The sequence below is a fragment of the Toxorhynchites rutilus genome, chromosome 1, assembly GCF_029784135.1.
Source record: "Toxorhynchites rutilus septentrionalis strain SRP chromosome 1, ASM2978413v1, whole genome shotgun sequence".
Classification (NCBI taxonomy): Eukaryota; Metazoa; Arthropoda; class Insecta; order Diptera; family Culicidae; genus Toxorhynchites; species Toxorhynchites rutilus.
In genome coordinates this window covers 165,279,962-165,297,394 of record NC_073744.1, presented here as the reverse complement: position 1 = coordinate 165,297,394, position 17,433 = coordinate 165,279,962, and the positions used below count along the sequence as shown (strand labels likewise).

Genomic DNA, 17,433 nt, shown 5'->3' with positions numbered 1-17,433 from the left:
CTGATTTTTATTTATGAAAATAGAAATAAATTGTTTCATAGATCAAGTCATTTTTAACACAACTGCTACCATATACAATTTTACACTTACACTTGTGCTAAATTTTTCACAATACACGATCGGTCATGGATATTAAATTTTACGAAACAACCAACATTAAAGTTCCAAATTTAAATTTTATTTGCTAGAATTAATCGTGTCACTCACCTTACTTGCAATATAAAAATGCCCCCGACTTACATATATTTGCAATGCCGATTTCCCCTGTGCACCTTGGTTTTGATGTCTCTGTTAGGGAACACATCTCGGTAGAAACAAAAGTTTCCCATACTTTCATGTATTCGCAATGTTCTTCTTCTTCTTTTTCTTTGTTTACGGAGACTTTAAATCTAACGATTCATTCGTCTCCGTTCGCAATGTTGATTTCCCCCAGGCAGCTTGGTTTTGATGTCTCTGTTAGGGACCCGCCGCATGTGTCGTCAATTTCGACCAATTAGAAGTGGGTATTTCCGTTAGGATAAGGGTTGAGATTTTTCAATTGTTCGATAGTTAGTTTCATGACATATATTATTTTCTTCAATATAAAAAATTGTTATGGAGTGCCAAATCGATTGACGCAAAAATTCATCAATCCATCATGAAATGACTGAACAATAAGCGTTTGAAATTGGACAATTTTCACGAAGTGCTCGATTTTAGATTTTCAATTTGTACCCCAATATGTTCCCGAAAGACGTAATCCTACGTCAAAATAAATATAGGCGATCGCTACAACGTTAACTATATGGCTATATAAAGTGAACAATGGTGGGACTTGGCCACATTCTATCATCGGACGCCAAGCAGGAAAGACGCTATCTTGAAATTGATTTTCAGCATAAGATATATCGCTGCATTTGCCGGGGATGTATGCGGTGCGATACCGCAAGGATGAGAGACAGGAGTTTCAATGGGATGTGGAGCAGGAGAGCCTATCGAAGTGTGTTAAAAGCGGTGGAAGCGTCGCGCCGGGTGAATGAGTGGCTAATAGCGCTCGATTTGATAGAATGCTGGAGTTTTTAAACGGTTTTATTTAGCTGTGACATATTTGTATTTTCGTATGTAACATCTTTGTCTCTTTCCTATTGACCGGTTGATCTGAAATTTGGAACACACCTTTATCTTTGCAGTCATTATAAAACTGCGTATTTCATGATCTTGAAAATCTCCCCTCAAGTATTCCAGAATAGCCAGGAACCCAATAGAAGATTTTTTCTTATAAAAAGTATGCGCTTACTTGGTTCAGCTGAAAATGGGATCGGTTCCGCACATGTCACTTTGCGATTTTTTAAGTTTAAAGCCGCTACAAAATAAACGAAGATAAAAAGCATGTAACATTGCATCAGGAAAGAGGCATAAATTTTTGACTAATTGATTTTTTATGAGGATGAGGATCGTCAAGTTTGCTTGTTAATCGTCATTCCAACCATTGAACTTTCGCTATCCTACAGACCATCCTTACATAGAGAACAGCAATTCGGAGCCGATTGACACTGAATGGATGACAGACAGGAATATCGAACGGGATTGAAAAGAGGCTTCAAACTTTGCAGTTGATTCGCCTCCATTAAAAAAGAACACAAACAAACTCAATAATATCCATGATGAAGTTGCGAGTTTTCATTCTTGTATATTCTACTAGTTTTTAGCGAGTACATCTTTAGCTACATTCGATCAGTGAGTTCAAATTCGGCTTATTTACAATTCCAGTTCCGCTGATTTTGCTACCCAGCAATCCTCCCGCTTTCTGCTCTGCATCAGGAACAACCATTCTAAATTTAATGTCTAATTGGGTGGCTATAGAGTTTGAATGCATCATTATGTTGTGATATTCGTATGCAATCAAACCGTATAGCTGCCCTCAGTTTTCTACTATCTAACAGGACTGTATGAATTCGATTCTAATTGTTTACTTTATTTGATTTTGAAAGCTGAAATATTATTCACTTTTTTTTGCTCTGCTTTGTTTTGCTTCTCCAATTATTCGGGTTTTAGCAATCAATTGAGAAATGGCACCATCAATATATATTTTTTTAAATACGCTTAGCTTGGTTGGTTTTATGTATATAAATATATGTATATGTAGAAGGTAAAATTTTCTTTTCTCTCTCTGTCTTTGTTTTCTGTTAGTCCCACCTCGTTCCCTTTGGTTTCTTCGGTTTGATTTCGCCTTGTCTTATTATCGATTTACATTCGTATCTTTTTTCACATTTTTTTTTTTTGTTAATATTTACATCATAATCGAAAGATGCTAATAGTGCGATCTTTCTGTTGAGATTTTCTTCAAACATCCACCGGCGGCGGGGGCTCTTCGTGCCGTGTGCCATCGCGGTCGTCCTCACGCTGGACGATGCCGAGTCCGCTGGAGGCGCTGCCGCTGCGGCTCATCGAGCAGCAGCTACTGTTGGCGCCCCCACCGGCGTAATATCAAATACTGCTCGAGCGCCCGTTGACGGAAGTTGGTCCGGTACAGAAACCGGAAGTGGTCGTCGCGGTCAGCGTGATCTGGGTGGCCTGCAGATGCTGGGGCGTCGTAGTGGCCGTCGTAGGAGTCGTAGTCGTCAGCAGATGCTGCTGGGACTGCAGGTGATTTGGTGACAGATTCTGGGGGCTGTTGTTCACCGTCGGGTGCAGTAGCGATCCATTGGTCGGGGAGGTCCCATTGGTGAGCCGTCGCTTTCCGTTGAGATGGTGGTGAGAGAGACCGTTCAGCATCCCACCGTTGGGGGGATGCTTGAGGGGGAACTGTTGGGGACACAGAAAGCAATATTGAGTTCAAATATGCAAAATTAATTAGATTCTCACCTCAGTTCCCCGATTATATAATGGCTTCTCAAACCAGGGCCAACGGATCGTTCGGAACAAGGTGTTTCGGAAGTCCTCACTGAACAAACAGTATATGTAGAAGGTGAGCGAGTAGTTGATTAGTTCTAGTAAGTTTGCCGAGGCACGGAACAACTGAAAGATGCAGTCATAATCAATGTTTTGTTGAATGTATACGCAATAAATTGATATCAAACCTGGAAGGAATAACTGGACAAATGCTCCGGTGAGAGTGTCACGTGCAGAATGGCCATCGGGGAAACACAGATCAGAAATAGAAGTGATGTGCTGCCTGTAGATAAGAAGCCGAAGAAAAACACCTCGTATTAGATAAGTGTCAATGTGTCAATGGCCAAGAGTAAGCATACCATCTGTCCTGATTTAGCAGGATGTGTTCTGATTTTGAGATGCTTTTGGGACTTCCTGACTTATTTTGCATATCCTAGCATTTGTCCTGATTTTTAAAGTAAAAATTTCATTTCGTCGAAAAATCATACCCAGCAAATATTAAATCGTATAACTAGCGTATACACAGCATCATATACCCTATATTTAACGTGGCATATGATGTCCAACTAGCGTATACATCAGGAAAAAATCGGCCCTAAAATTTCAAAAAGGTACCCTATACAAAATGTTCACCACCTCGAAAAAACACCCTATGCAAAATATCAGCTCAATCGGACTTAAGGGAGGGTGGCGCAACGCGGTCAAAGTTTGGGTTTTTTTTTGATGCCTTAAAATCGGTTTTCAAAAAACTCAAAACTTAACGTTTGCGACACTAATAAATGAAGTTCGAATGGGCTAATATTTTGCATAGGAATTATTTTCGTGCAAATCAACATTTCGCCACAAGTTCCGAATGAAAAATCAAGATAACTATTAGGTGAACCGATAAGTTTCTTCGGTTCTACAACAGATGGCGTAACTTGGTTACTATTCCAGTGAATCAAATTTCCAGACATTTGTTGGAAAGCTATTGTCATTGCGCGTCTTTTTCAGTATATGTCAAAAAGTTGAAATGTAAACAACATAGTTTTTTGCCACTTGGAATATGTCGAATTTCGTACCAACGAGAGTGTTTTTACGGGAGTATTACTTCATTACTACAATATGAAGAAAAAAGCTGCGGAAAGTCATCGCATTTTGGTGGAAGTTTATGGTGTCCATGCTCCAACTGAGCGAACGTGTCGGATGTGGTTTGCACGGTTTAAAATGTTAATTTTGACTTGGAAGACGAAGACCGGATCGCCAAAAAAGTTTGAAAATGAAGAATTGGAGCCTTTACTCAATCAAGATCCGTCCCAAACGCAACAAGAACTTTCAGATACACTTGGAGTAGCTCAGCAAACCATATCAGATTGTTTCAAAGCAATGGGAACTTCGCCGTCTCAACGTAGTATTACTTGCGTCATTTTTATTAGTACTTAGTTAAGATTTCTATGCCAAATAACACGCCTTGAATGCATTCTGAGTGGCAAGCTCTAGAATACGCGTGATCACAGTGCAAGTCGGAGGAAATTTCTTTGACGAAAAATTCCCCCGACCAGAACGGGAATCGAACCCGAACACCCGGCATGTTAGTTATGACGCTAACCACTCGGCCACGGGTACACAAATAAGGTTATGCTGTCTATTTGGTGGGATCAGCTGGGTGTGGTGTACTATGAGCTGCTAAAACCGAACGAAACCATTATGGGGGACCTCTACCGACGACAATTGATGCGTTTGTGCCGTGCATTGAAGTAAAAAACGGCCACAATACGAGCAAAGACACGATAAAGTTATTTTGCAGCACGACAATGCTCGGCCGCATGTCGCGAAACCGGTCAAAACATACTTGGAAACGCTGAAATGGGAGGTCCTATCCCACCCGCTGTATTCCATAGACATTGCTTCGTCCGATCACTACCTTTTTCGACCGATGCAAACATGGCCTGGTTGACCAGCACTTCTTTAATTTTGATGAAGTCTAAAATTGGATCCCCGACCCCGGTATCTTCTATCTTGATACGTACCATCCAACAACTAATTACCTTCCCTCCGTCATCATCACTCGGTTGCAACAAACGTGCACAAACGACACCCAATAACCAAACGCCCCTTTTCAGGGCTACCAAATCACTATCAAAGAGTTTAACGATATAATTCTTCAAACATATCCAAATTCAGAATGAAACAGTTAGTCTAACGGAATCCTACGTCAACTTCGCGGTCGTGTCTCGGACACAACCCTCCTGTGACTTTTTAATGTGTAAAAATATTTTCGAAAGAGGTACTGAGAGTTTCATGTAAATATCACAGGTTCGGAAACCCTATAAACCCCATGCCTTGTGAATAAGCTGATTACAGTCTCATGTCTGAAACCATAGCCCAGAACCAGGACTTTCAGTTGAAATTTACATTTTTGCATTACATGCTCTACAATATGGCTTGAACACTTGTGCTGAAGAATAAAGGAGCAAGGATCATTTTATCTATTTACCCTAAAGGTTTGATTCAATTAGAATCCGAAACCTCAGTTCAATTTATAGTAGCAGTCGTAGTAGACGTGTCTCAAATCTTTTGACAGCAAAATGTTTGGAAAACCTGCATCTTTCGGCGATGAAAATTTAACGTTGATCCGTATTGTTTTGAAAAAGTAGTGCAGGATGGATGCCGAGAGAAAAAAATTATAGGAGGTTGTGTCCAAGATACGACCGCATTGTTGACGTAGAACTACGCTGTTATTTTATATAAGTCGCTTGTTTATACCTTCGGAAATTATTCTATAATGCTGTGAAATTTTAGAAACAACTGCTTAGTAGAATAATCTCTGAAATGATTTTCTCATTGTAGAATTTGTTGACGATAATTGATTAATGATTTATTCATGACCCCGCAAAACAATACACTAGCTGATCGTATGTCGCAATTTATTTCATGTCAATGCATTGAAAATTTACCTCGAATGCGAAACCTAATCACATACAAAATTCCAGAACGACATTTACTTTCTTGGTGACTAAACAAGCGAAATAAACTCTTTTTGTTAATAACAACCTCGAAAACAGTAGCAATGCTTCATCAAGATCAATATTAGCGCAAATGCAATCCTAGTTGAAGGCAGTTTTGCGACTGGCACGCGAACCCAAATAACTTATAACATACCAGTAAGACATTCAAAATGCTTGGTATTCCCCAAATAATTTTTTTGGCGCACAACCTTAACGTCTGCTTCGCCATAACGTCAGTTTCATGCATTGATGCATTCTCAAAGGCACAAACGAAGCGCTTATGATGACGGAAAATAAACAATGTTAACTGCTTGGAAAAAGACTGAGTTATACCACACAGCTTGTACTCTGCTGTATCACCCATCGATGCGAATTCGCTGATGAGTTTGTCACAACCGACCGCCTGGTGACACCAGCTTGATTTTGATTGCTGCCTGGGTAACGGCGTTTACATTTTCGACCGACGCGCCGAAATCGCCTACTTCGCTGTTGTTCGATGGGGTGTCACACTCGCGAAGGCTCGGTTCAGTGCGAGCGCTTTTCACTGCACCAACATCGCGTGCATCATTAGATGACGCTTGCGTCGAAATTTTATTGCCCCTGGCAATGCGTTCATTTTTTGCAGAACTCGAGCCTTCCTTCCTCTTTTTCTTCTTTTTCATCACACACTACGCGAAGCATCCAATTTATGACGCGGAAAGAAAAACACAAGACACGAAGAACGCGAAAAACGAAACGACGATATCCAAGTTGGATTACCACTGGTGGGGTCCAATCTTAGATCGAAGCGCAGCGAAAGCAAAGTGAACTGGATTGCTCAACATTCTGATGCCGAATGAAAGTTTACCTCAGCAAGATCCACTGTTTATACTCTAGGCAAGTATTTCCCTTCATTCTTCTACTTTTCCTTTGTTCACGGAGACTTTAAATCCTACGATTTCCCCTCCGTTGGTCGTCGATAAGTTGCTCGTTACTGACAGCTCTGTTCGGAAAAGCACACAAATGGACAGAACAAATGTATGGGAAAATGGAAACGCTTAAAGTTTTAATGAATTTTAACTATTTACAAACCAGGGGATTTTACGAAATTTCCGATTCATTTAGTATGTAAATCGCCAAAATCCGTTCGCGACAAAAATAGTTATTAACGTTAACTTTATTTCATAAAAACGTGACCTGTTTTCTGATTTGGCCCCCTAATGAAAGACGTAGTTCTACGTCAAAAAAATGATCAGGTAATCAAATCACGAAATCGCTGAAGGTGGCTAAATGGCGTACTGAAACGTTTTCGTGGACGTGCAGGTGTTGTTCTGATAGATCAGAGGATGCGTCTTATTGGAACATACGATCGGAAGCTGAGGTTTTAGGTATTGAGATAATTAACGCAAACTCTCGGACTATGACATCGCCACAAATACAACTCTAACCAAAGTCCATATCCGGAAAATCGATATGCTAGAAGGTTATCTTCATTTCTGTGCCTGGAGGAAATTAATCAGGATACTGAAGCAAAATCAGGAGGCCAAAAGACGTACTCGAAGAGGGTAGAACAAAGTTTTGAAGAAGTACTAAGGGTACATGCTGATGGATGACAAAACGTACGTGAAGATGGATTTTAGACCGCTCCCAGGCCTGAAATTCTATGCGGGCACTGCTGGAGGAGACGTTCCCAGCAAATTTACGTTCGTTTTCGCTGATAAATTCGTCAGGAAGTTCTTGATTTGGCAAGGGATTTATAGCTGTGGACAAAATTAAAAATATTGGGCAATTGTGAAGTGAAATTGTGGAATTGGTGCAAAAATGACTCGGAATGCTGCAGACAAAAAGAAATCGTGTTATAAAATGAGGTTGACCAACAGAGAGTCCAAACTTTGATGGAGGGTATTCGAAGAAAAGTACGAAAATTCATGTAAAGTGTAAAGGAACTTTGTTTGTACCTTTAACCAATCCCGAGATATAACTGGTTTTCCGAATTTTAAATGAATCAAGCAACAGTATGACAGTATGACAGTCAACAGTATGAAGGGAAACGTCATGAGAAAGGTTGTCTTCATCTTCTAGTTGAACTTTTTCATTATTTACTTACCTTGCCCAAACAGCAACACAAAAATGTAATATAAGCTGTGTTCCTGAGTTCTCTTTTATGCTTCGATATAACGTTCAATTCGATACAACGTACATTTTTTTTTAATGTGAAATGTACGTTATATCGAAGTTCCCCTGTATATGCCATTTATACGCATCATATACAACCCAAATGCATCTTGGATGTATGTCTATCGCCTCCAATTTCGGTATTATATACGATTCAATGTTTGCTGGGTCAGTGCTGCATACGTGATTGGAAGTGTTGGTAGCCAATAGTGGCTTGTGCATTTTGTCGTTTTGTTAAAACAGAAGTTTGGAATCCACAAATAACCATTGGAGAAAAATCCGATTTGAAAAGCATATTCAAATACCGAGACATTGCAGGAATGTTCAATTGGAATCAACTTCCAAATCCATGCTTAATTTTGTGGTGTAAAAATCACATCGCTCAGAAGATTTAGGCTGCAGAAAGAGCGTTATATGTTATATGTTATAAACCGCAAGTTTGACGTAAGACTATCGTTGACAAAGTAATCATTTGTTTGTACTGATTTATGTTAATCAATAGTTTATATAGTTAATGAGTGTTGTATACGTGCCTCTTTTGTAGTCCGTGTTAGGAAAACACATTCTGGAGTACAAAAAATCTAGTTTAATTTTTGACACTATAGATGTTTCAAACTTGAAAGTTCATTCGCCTTTAGTATCAGTAATGACGATTTTCCCAGGCTCCTCAGTTTTGTAGTTCGTGTTGGGGAAATACATTCCAGTCTGCACAAATACAAGCGAGTACGAAACTACTCGCAGCTTGCATGCATTTAATTTCTCCTTGGTTTTGAAATCTCAATACAAACCGCGTTGTTCCTTTTGATCGGAACCATTTGAGGGGTACACATTGGACCAATAAAACGTGGCACTTAACGCGTTTGGATAATGCTTGACATATCACAATTATTCAATAAAATTTTATTTATTGTGATAGATAAGTGGAAATATGTTTTATCAATTGATGCCTAGTACTTCTACAAAAATTCGTCCTTATAATATAAAATTTTTGACGTAGGACTACGTCTTTCATTTCTATACCGGGGTGTAAAATCAAAGTTTCGAAAACGAAAGCGTTACGCCGGAGACCGAGATTTTGAGCGTTAATAGCTCCTAAACAACTTAACGAAATGGTATGATAAACACTTCATTCGAAAGATAAAATGTCTACGCGTTATATACTTGTTACTTTTTGATCCAAAAACTTGTTTCAATAGTCTTAAAATTGCTTTCAAAACAGGCTATTGAAATCACCAATCGGTATATAAGCGAGCGGCGCTCGGAAATCCACTCAGTTCTAATTGAACAGCGATTGGAGCATGTTGTCGCTGTTGCGGTGAAGCTCTTTATTTATCATGAAAGCGCGGATGAACGGTGTCACCAAGAGCCTGTTTGTGCACCCTAGACCAGAAGGGAATCTATCAGGAGGAGAGTGATGCCATAAACGGTTCCCTGGGAAGACATCGCTACACACACATACACGCGCGGCTATTAACAGGTGGTTATCGAGTTGGAATTAACCACTGGTGGGCTTCCAGTATCGAGGAAAATGTGGAAATATCTAATCGTTACTGAAAATAATCTGCCAGTTCCTCTGGGAACTTTCAAAGTATGTTCATGTGAAAGAGTTTAATTGAATGTTTTCTATCCATGTTACACTGTGACCAAACATGTTTCAATCAAGTGCTATTAACAGGTGGTTATCGAGTTGGCATTAACCACTGGTGGGCTTCCAGTATCGAGGAAAATGTGGAAATAACTAATCGTTACTGAAAATAATCTGCCAGTTCCTTTGGGAATTTTCAAAATATATTCATGTGAAAGAGTTTAATTGGATGTTTTCTATCCATGTAACACTGTGATCAAATACATTTGGTTTTGTGGTTTTTCAATCAATCGCAATTAACAGGATAGCTTCAGAAGATTATTCTTCCCCATCAGTAGGATATTTCCGTATCCAATATTGTATGCGCCCGCAATCGATTATTGCTCAGTCGTCGAAAGTTCCGAGCTCAGAGAGTTCATTCCCCTCTAGTTTGCCTTCCAAATTGCCATCGTAAACCACGCCTTCTCTCGATTCAATCACGCACAAAAAGCATACTTAAGCGATATTCTGGTGGTGAGACACATTCATTTTTCGTGAGGACATCGACAAGACAACATCGTTGCCTAACGTGCTGGAGGAGGTGGACGGCGAAGGATCGACACATACACGCGCAGAACTCTTTCCGTTAGGATGCCATTCAGCATCGAGAAAGTTCCGGAAAGATCTAATCATTGCTGGAAAATAATCTGCCAGTTCCTCTGGGAATTTAAAAATACATTCATGTGAAAGAGTTTATTTGAATGTTTTCTATCCATGTAACACTGTGACCAAATACATTTGGTTTTGTGATTTTCCAATCAATCGCAATTAACAGGATAGCTTCTGAAGATTATTCTTCCCCATCAGTAGGATATTTCCGTATCCAATATTGTATGCGCCCGCAATCGATTATTGCTCAGTCGTCGAAAGTTCCGAGCTCAGAGAGTTCATTCCCCTCTAGTTTGCCTTCCAAATTGCCATCGTAAACCACGCCTTCTCTCGATTCAATCACGCACAAAAAGCATACTTAAGCGATATTCTGATGGTGAGACGCATTCATTTTTCGTGAGCACATCGACAAGACAACATTGTTGCTGAGAGTGCTGGACAGCGAAGGATCGAGATCTCCCCTGAAACGCAAACAGTTTGTTTGAAACTGTGAGGGAGCACAGAGAAGCCGATCCTTCAGGAGAAGAGAAGGTGACCATCGAAGCAGCCGCTACACACACACACACATACACGCACGGAATTCTTTTCATTTGGATGAATGGCATCGAGAAAGATCCGGAAAATAATCGACCAGTTCCTCTGAGAATTGAAAAATACATTCATGTGAAAGAGTTTATTTGAATGTTTTCTATCCATGTAACACTGTGACCAAATATGTTTCAATCAAGTGCTATTAACAGGTGGTTATCGAATTAGCATTAACCACTGGTGGGCTTCCAGTATCGAGAAAAATGTGGAAATATCTAATCGTTGCTGGAAAATAATCTGCCAGTTCCCCTTGGAATTGAAAATTACATTCAAGCGAAAGAGTTTATTTTATTGTTTTCTATAATACATTTGGGTTTGTGATTTGTCACTCAAGTACAGTTAGCAGGAAAGCTTCTGAAGATAATTCTTCAGAACAAGGTTTTTCGTATCCTATATTGGATGCATAAATCCTTGTGCCTCCAACGTAACGCTCTCGTTTTCGAAGTCCCCCAAATATTCATTTATTCATTCATTCAGAATGGATTTAGATTCTACTTCAAACAAATGATCTCTAAATCAACGATAGTCCTACGTCACCTTTGCGGTTATACCATATATATAACCCACTTCCTGTTTTTTCAGACACAATTCTCGTTCAAGATTCTTCAAGCCTTTGGAAATAACATGTTTCTCCGTTGCATACATGTTTGATACAGAGAATATTACAAAATAAAGACAGCTCAAATCGGATCATTCCAACACATTTGGCCTTCCATTTTTGTTTATATAGATAGAAGATATAGGAATGCGTTATTCCGTCTGAAAATCTTTTTCCACTTTCGAACAAAAATCAATTTCGTTAGCGCCAACATCAAATGGACTAACAACGCTTATTATGATGTAATTTTCGAACATGTGGGAATTCAATTTTCCGAATTTTCTAACCTTCCTTCATAGTTTTTCGAAAATTTTCCGGTTTTTCTCTGCACTATATTGATCTACGGGAAGAGACGAATACAACAAAATAAAGAAGGCTAAAATCGGACCATCCCTTCTTCGAGTTTTCCGCTTACCAAGAGATTTTGCCCTACATCAGGACACGGTAAGTGTCCTGATTCTTAACTCCGGCCAGATGGTATCCCTAGCCAAGAGCATTCCTCACCTAACAACATCATCAGCCGCCGCTCCTCGGCAAACTTCCGCGGATCCTCATCCTTGGTGTTGATCCGGGAGAGCGTCATGCGACGGCGCTTATCACAGGTACGACGATAGACGATCATTATCCTCAGATTGAAGCCAGCGATTAGCACCGTCGGCGCCAGCTTGAAGACGATCTCGAGTATCACTTTGTAAATCTGGAAGCATAAAATCCAAAATCAGAATCTCCTGCGAAGCGAAACTCAGTGAAGTGACTCACCGAGTAAAATAACGAATCTAAAAATCTCATATTATCGCGCTTATGATACATTATTGTTCCATCGGATTGTAAGACACATTTGACGATTTCGCCGCGCAGAACCGACGGCAGATAGATGAGGAAGGTTAGCACCGGTATCAGCACTACCGTGACCCGCGGCGGACAGATGCGTCGGATGTGACCCGGATGGCACACGGACACGTACCGTTCGATCGTTAGCACCAGTAACATTATTACACCGACTCCTGTGAGACACCAAGAAAGAAAAAAAAAACAAAGCTGGCATCACTTTCAGCTCTCTGACAGCCATGTCATGCCCTCTCACCTAAGCAACCATTGCCGAGAAACAACTCCAGATGGGCCGAGTAGAAGGCCTGGCCAAAGTTGCGCCAGCGTCCCGAATCCCGGTGGATCAGCATCCGCATACCGAAGGGAATGGCAAAGATGATAGCCAACAGGGCTGCGGCCGAATAACCTGTAATGGAATGGATGAGAGAGAAAACAAAACAATTTTTAATTAAGTAAAAAGGCACCAGCACCAGTTGCTCCTAAAGTTCCGATATTAATCGATTGTGACAAATTGCCCGTCACAAAAGATCGAAAAAAGTTTCGTAATTTATCCCCATCACGCGCTTAATCCCGAATCAGACGCACACGATTTGATCAATTATCCTTTCGCAAACAATTCCCCGTCTGGATGCGAAGGGGATAAACGCAAACCACGATGCCACTATGAATTTTACATTATGTTGATTTTGGGGCCATATTGTCACAGACGCTCCACCCAAAAAGTACCCATATCGGGACCAACCGTGACAACGGACGAGTAAAAAGTTGCAATTTTTTAGACTGTGGGACAACCCTCGCCCTTGTTTATGCAACTCATTCGGTATCGCTGTGGAAAAATCTAAATGGTGTAGATATCATTGTCATCGACTAACCGTCTGTCCGCCGGGAGCACGGCACGTCCTGCGCCACACATCCACAGGACATTTATCAAAACAAATATAAATAAATTACACACTTCTGTTTCTGCTGTTTTCATCATTCATCTTCTACAGCGTATGTGTGCCTTTTTTATCTCCTTGACAGGGAGATAGTGGAGTAACAGTGGCAGGTTATGAGATGGTCGCAGCGCAGAGCTGCGCCAAATCTCCCAAGTAAATAACATAAATTCCTGCCGGTGGCGGTTTTGGATAAATTTTTTTGAGAGCAGACTAACACGCCTAAAGCTAAAAGCTACACACCATTGGGCAACGGCGGCGGAAATCCGGGAGTTAGCGGTAGCTGGCCAAGAAGTTGATTTGTCATTATTGATTGAGGAATTTCAAGGCGTGTTGATGGAAGCATGCTGTGAGTCGAGAAATATCGATGAGTATGGAATGAGCAGCTTCCATACAGTGCTAGACATTCGTTTAGCCGCACTTGAAAAAAAATTGAAACACTTATAAAACAACTAGGAATGTTCTTTTTATCGGGATACTTATTTGCTGTAGTGATAGTATATTTAAGTCACTTTTATTGAAAGGACGTGCGTCACAATCACACACACACACACACACACACAAGGCATCATCGGTGGATATAAACATTCAAACGTCGTTTTTTCCCGAGATATACGTTTAGCCATAAGGGCATAAAAATCGAGTTTTCGCACTATCACCAAGCCTTTATCTGTGTCTTTTGAAAAAATACTTGGGAATGTTCAATTTACAAGATAAATATTAGATGTGCAACGTAAGAAGTTGGTCAGATTAGTGATTTACTCAGAATTTGAAGGAATGGCGAAAGGTGTTCTATTGAAGGAAGAGGGGCGGAAAATAATAAAGATATTCAGTGAACAAAAGTTTTCTTATCGCTCGATCGTAACAAAAATTGGTCTATCTGAGAAAGTGGTACGGAATTTCTTTAAATAATGCCAGAAATATGGGATATAACGACCAACAAATGGGAACACAAAAGATACTTTGCGTCTTAAAGGTCGAATAAGACACGAAGCAACCAGGAAACGATGTCTTGCTCATACATTAAGGCAGAATGACTTGCTCATTGAACCTGGTACAGTTCATTCTGAATCGCACTAGAATATTCCGAAACGTAAGAAACGAAAATTTCAAAATAATGATGATGATAATGTACATCAAAATAAAATAAGTTTTGCGGATGTTGTTAAAAGTGCGAACACTTCTAACAACAATAAGATAATGGGTTATAGTAATAGTACTAGTATCATGCAAAGTAATCGTAAAACTCATCGGGTTTTTGTAATCAAGCCTAAAGAGTCCAAACAAGCTTGCGAGGATACTCGGAAGCATTTGAAGACAAAAATAGATCCAAGAACACACAAAATTTGTAATTTCAGAAATGGAAGAAATGGCTCCATCATTGTTGAGTGTGCAACTGGAGCTAATATAGACAATGTGAAAGATGACATCGAAAGCAATTTGGGTGAGAAGTATAGTGCTGTTGTTCCCATATCGATGCCCAGATTAAAAATCGTGGGCATGAGCGATCAGCATTCCTCCGATGTTTTCATTGATTACCTCCGAAGTCAGAATGAAGGCATCGAAATAAAAGATGTAAAGGTTTTAAATGTGTACGAAAATCCACGCTTCACCTACAATAAGTTCACTGCTGTAATTGAAGTAGATGTTGACACATATAACTGTTTATTGAACGCGGAAAAAGTAAATGTGGGGTTCGATCGGTGCTCCGTAGTTCCTGCGATTAATCTATTAAGATGCTTCAAATATGGAGAATTTGGACACAAGAGCACGGATTGCAAACAAAATTTTGAAACGTGCTCAAGGTGTAGTCAGAAACACAAGACATCTGAATGCAAGTCAACTGTGTTGAAATGTGTTAATTGTTTGAAAATGAATAAAGAACGGAAATTGAATTTGGACGTCAATCATGCCGCATTTAGCTCTGAATGTTTAGTATATCAGAGACTTTTTGATTTGAAAAAAAGCAGCTTGCATTTCAATAAATAGCAACCAGGTTCCAGAAGAATTGTGAACCAATATTATATTTTGTATTTGAATATTGCGGGACTGTCAACAAACTACGTAGCGTTACGTCAGATTGTTGAGGAAAAGCGTCCATTTCTAGTCCTTTTATCTGAAACACACATTGTTGAAATAGAATCATTTGATCAGTATAGTATTCCGGGATATAATGTTGCTGCGTGTTTATCACATTCTAGGCACACTGGTGGTGTTGCTATTTATGTCAAAGAATCAGTTCAATTCAATCTTCGCCTCAACGAAGTGTTTGATGGTAACTGGTTCTTGGGCATTACAGTTGAACATGGCATGAAGATGGGTAATTTTGGTGTTTTGTATCATAGTCCCAGCTCAAGCGACTTGCGTTTTGTTGAAATTTTAGAAAACTGGCTTGAAATGTTCCTTGACTCTAGCAAATTGAATATATTAGCTGGTGATTTCAATATTAATTGGCGTGATGACTACAATTCGAACCATTTGAAGCGTGTATCCGATTTCTTCAATTTGAAACAAACAGTACATGAATTTACGCGCATTTCCAGGCACAGTAAAACTTTAATTGATCATGTTTATTCCAATTTTGATACTATTTACACAGTCACGGATACCAATTTGAAAATAACCGATCATGAGACTTTAATTATCAATATTGTAGATAATCTCGTGGTAAATGAAGATGTTGTGAAATTAAAGTGCTGGAGGAAATATTCGAAGCATGCTGTTTCGAATCTCGTAGTGAGAAGCCTGGATTTTCCATTCGAGGTCGGTAATTTAGATGAATCATCAGCTGTTCTAACTAATACCTTGAAAGAGTGTACAAATCGGCTTGTTACGCAAAAATTTGTTCCTATGAAAAACTCGAACAGCTGGTACAATTTGGATCTTTTACGCCTTAAACGTGAGAGAGATAGATGGTACAAGAAATTTTGTAGAACAAATGATGGAAATCATTGGAATATGTACACAAACGCGCGCAATATATATTCACAGTCGATTAAGAAAACTTGTTGTGAATATATTCAGAGGAAGATTGATCTGCATCAAAGCAACAGCGAGGAGTTATGGATAATTTTGAAATCTTTATTAAAACCTAGTAATAGCAAACCGCGGTCCATAACTTTTAATGGCACACTTGAACAGTCTGAACAGGCTGTAGCATCTAAGTTTAACGATTATTTTGTTAATAGTGTTTCATTTATCAATCAGTCCATTGAATTGGTTGATGAACCTGATGAAATAAAACAGCCGGTTAACAGTAGTTGTAGATTTGAAAGTTTTCACCCAATTACATTAAATGAACTTAGAACTATTTGCTTTTCTTTAGGAAAAACGGCTGGAGTGGATAATGTCAATGCTAGAGTTATTCAAGATTGCTTTCATGTCATCGATCACATCTTGCTGGACCTTATTAATAAATCTTTGCTAACTGGGCATGTGCCTAAGGTGTGGAAGGAATCTTCAATAGTTCCAATTCAAAAGGTTGCTGGAACGATTAAAGCCGAAGAGTTTCGTCCCATCAATATGTTGCACACGCTAGAGAAAATATTAGAAGTAGTCGTTAAAGGCCAGCTGCTGGAATATTTAAATTGCAATGCTTTGCTAATACCAGAACAATCGGGATATCGGGAAGGTCATTCCTGTGAAACCGCATTGAACTTGGTATTAGCAAAATGGAAAGAGAAACTAGAGTGCAAAGAGAATATCATTGCTGTTTTTTTGGATCTAAAACGCGCTTTCGAAACAATTTCTTGGCCCTTGTTGTTGAACACAATTAAGCGCTTTGGATTTACGAGTACTGCATATAAATGGTTCGAAAGCTATTTAAATGACATAACTCAACGGACTATTTTCAACGATTTCATTTCGAGCACCGTAGGGAATAATCTTAGAGTACCTCAGGGAAGTGTATTAGGGCCCATTTTATTTATTATGTATATTAATGACATGCGACGAGTTTTACGATTTTGTGATATCAATCTTTTTGCAGATGATACTGTATTATTCATTGCAGCTAATGATTTAAACCAGGTCGCGTCACATTTAAATGGAGATTCACATTCTTTAAGTAGATGGTTGAAGTATAAGCAATTAAAATTGAACATAAGTAAAACGAAATACATGGTAATCTCGCGAAATCGTTCAAATGAAAACGTCTCTATTGTTATTGATGACGAGACTATTGATCGAGTTCGGGAAATTAAATATCTTGGCGTGATTATTGATGACAAACTCAAGTTC

The 17,433-nt window shown here is 39.4% G+C and overlaps 1 protein-coding gene across 1 annotated transcript in view; it reads right to left on the bottom strand.

The window, feature by feature from the left end:
* Positions 1-1,618: 1,618 nt before the first annotated feature.
* Positions 1,619-17,433, bottom strand: part of LOC129761965 (probable G-protein coupled receptor B0563.6) — a 219,501-nt gene continuing 203,686 nt past the window's right edge. The window contains exons 4-9 of the mRNA XM_055759829.1: positions 12,516-12,665; positions 12,191-12,435; positions 11,936-12,128; positions 3,060-3,154; positions 2,845-2,997; positions 1,619-2,784 (exon numbers count right to left, since the gene is read on the bottom strand). Coding sequence (XP_055615804.1) covers positions 2,467-2,784; positions 2,845-2,997; positions 3,060-3,154; positions 11,936-12,128; positions 12,191-12,435; positions 12,516-12,665 — 1,154 coding nt within the window. The 3' untranslated portion in view covers positions 1,619-2,466. The remainder of the gene's footprint in view (positions 2,785-2,844; positions 2,998-3,059; positions 3,155-11,935; positions 12,129-12,190; positions 12,436-12,515; positions 12,666-17,433) is intronic.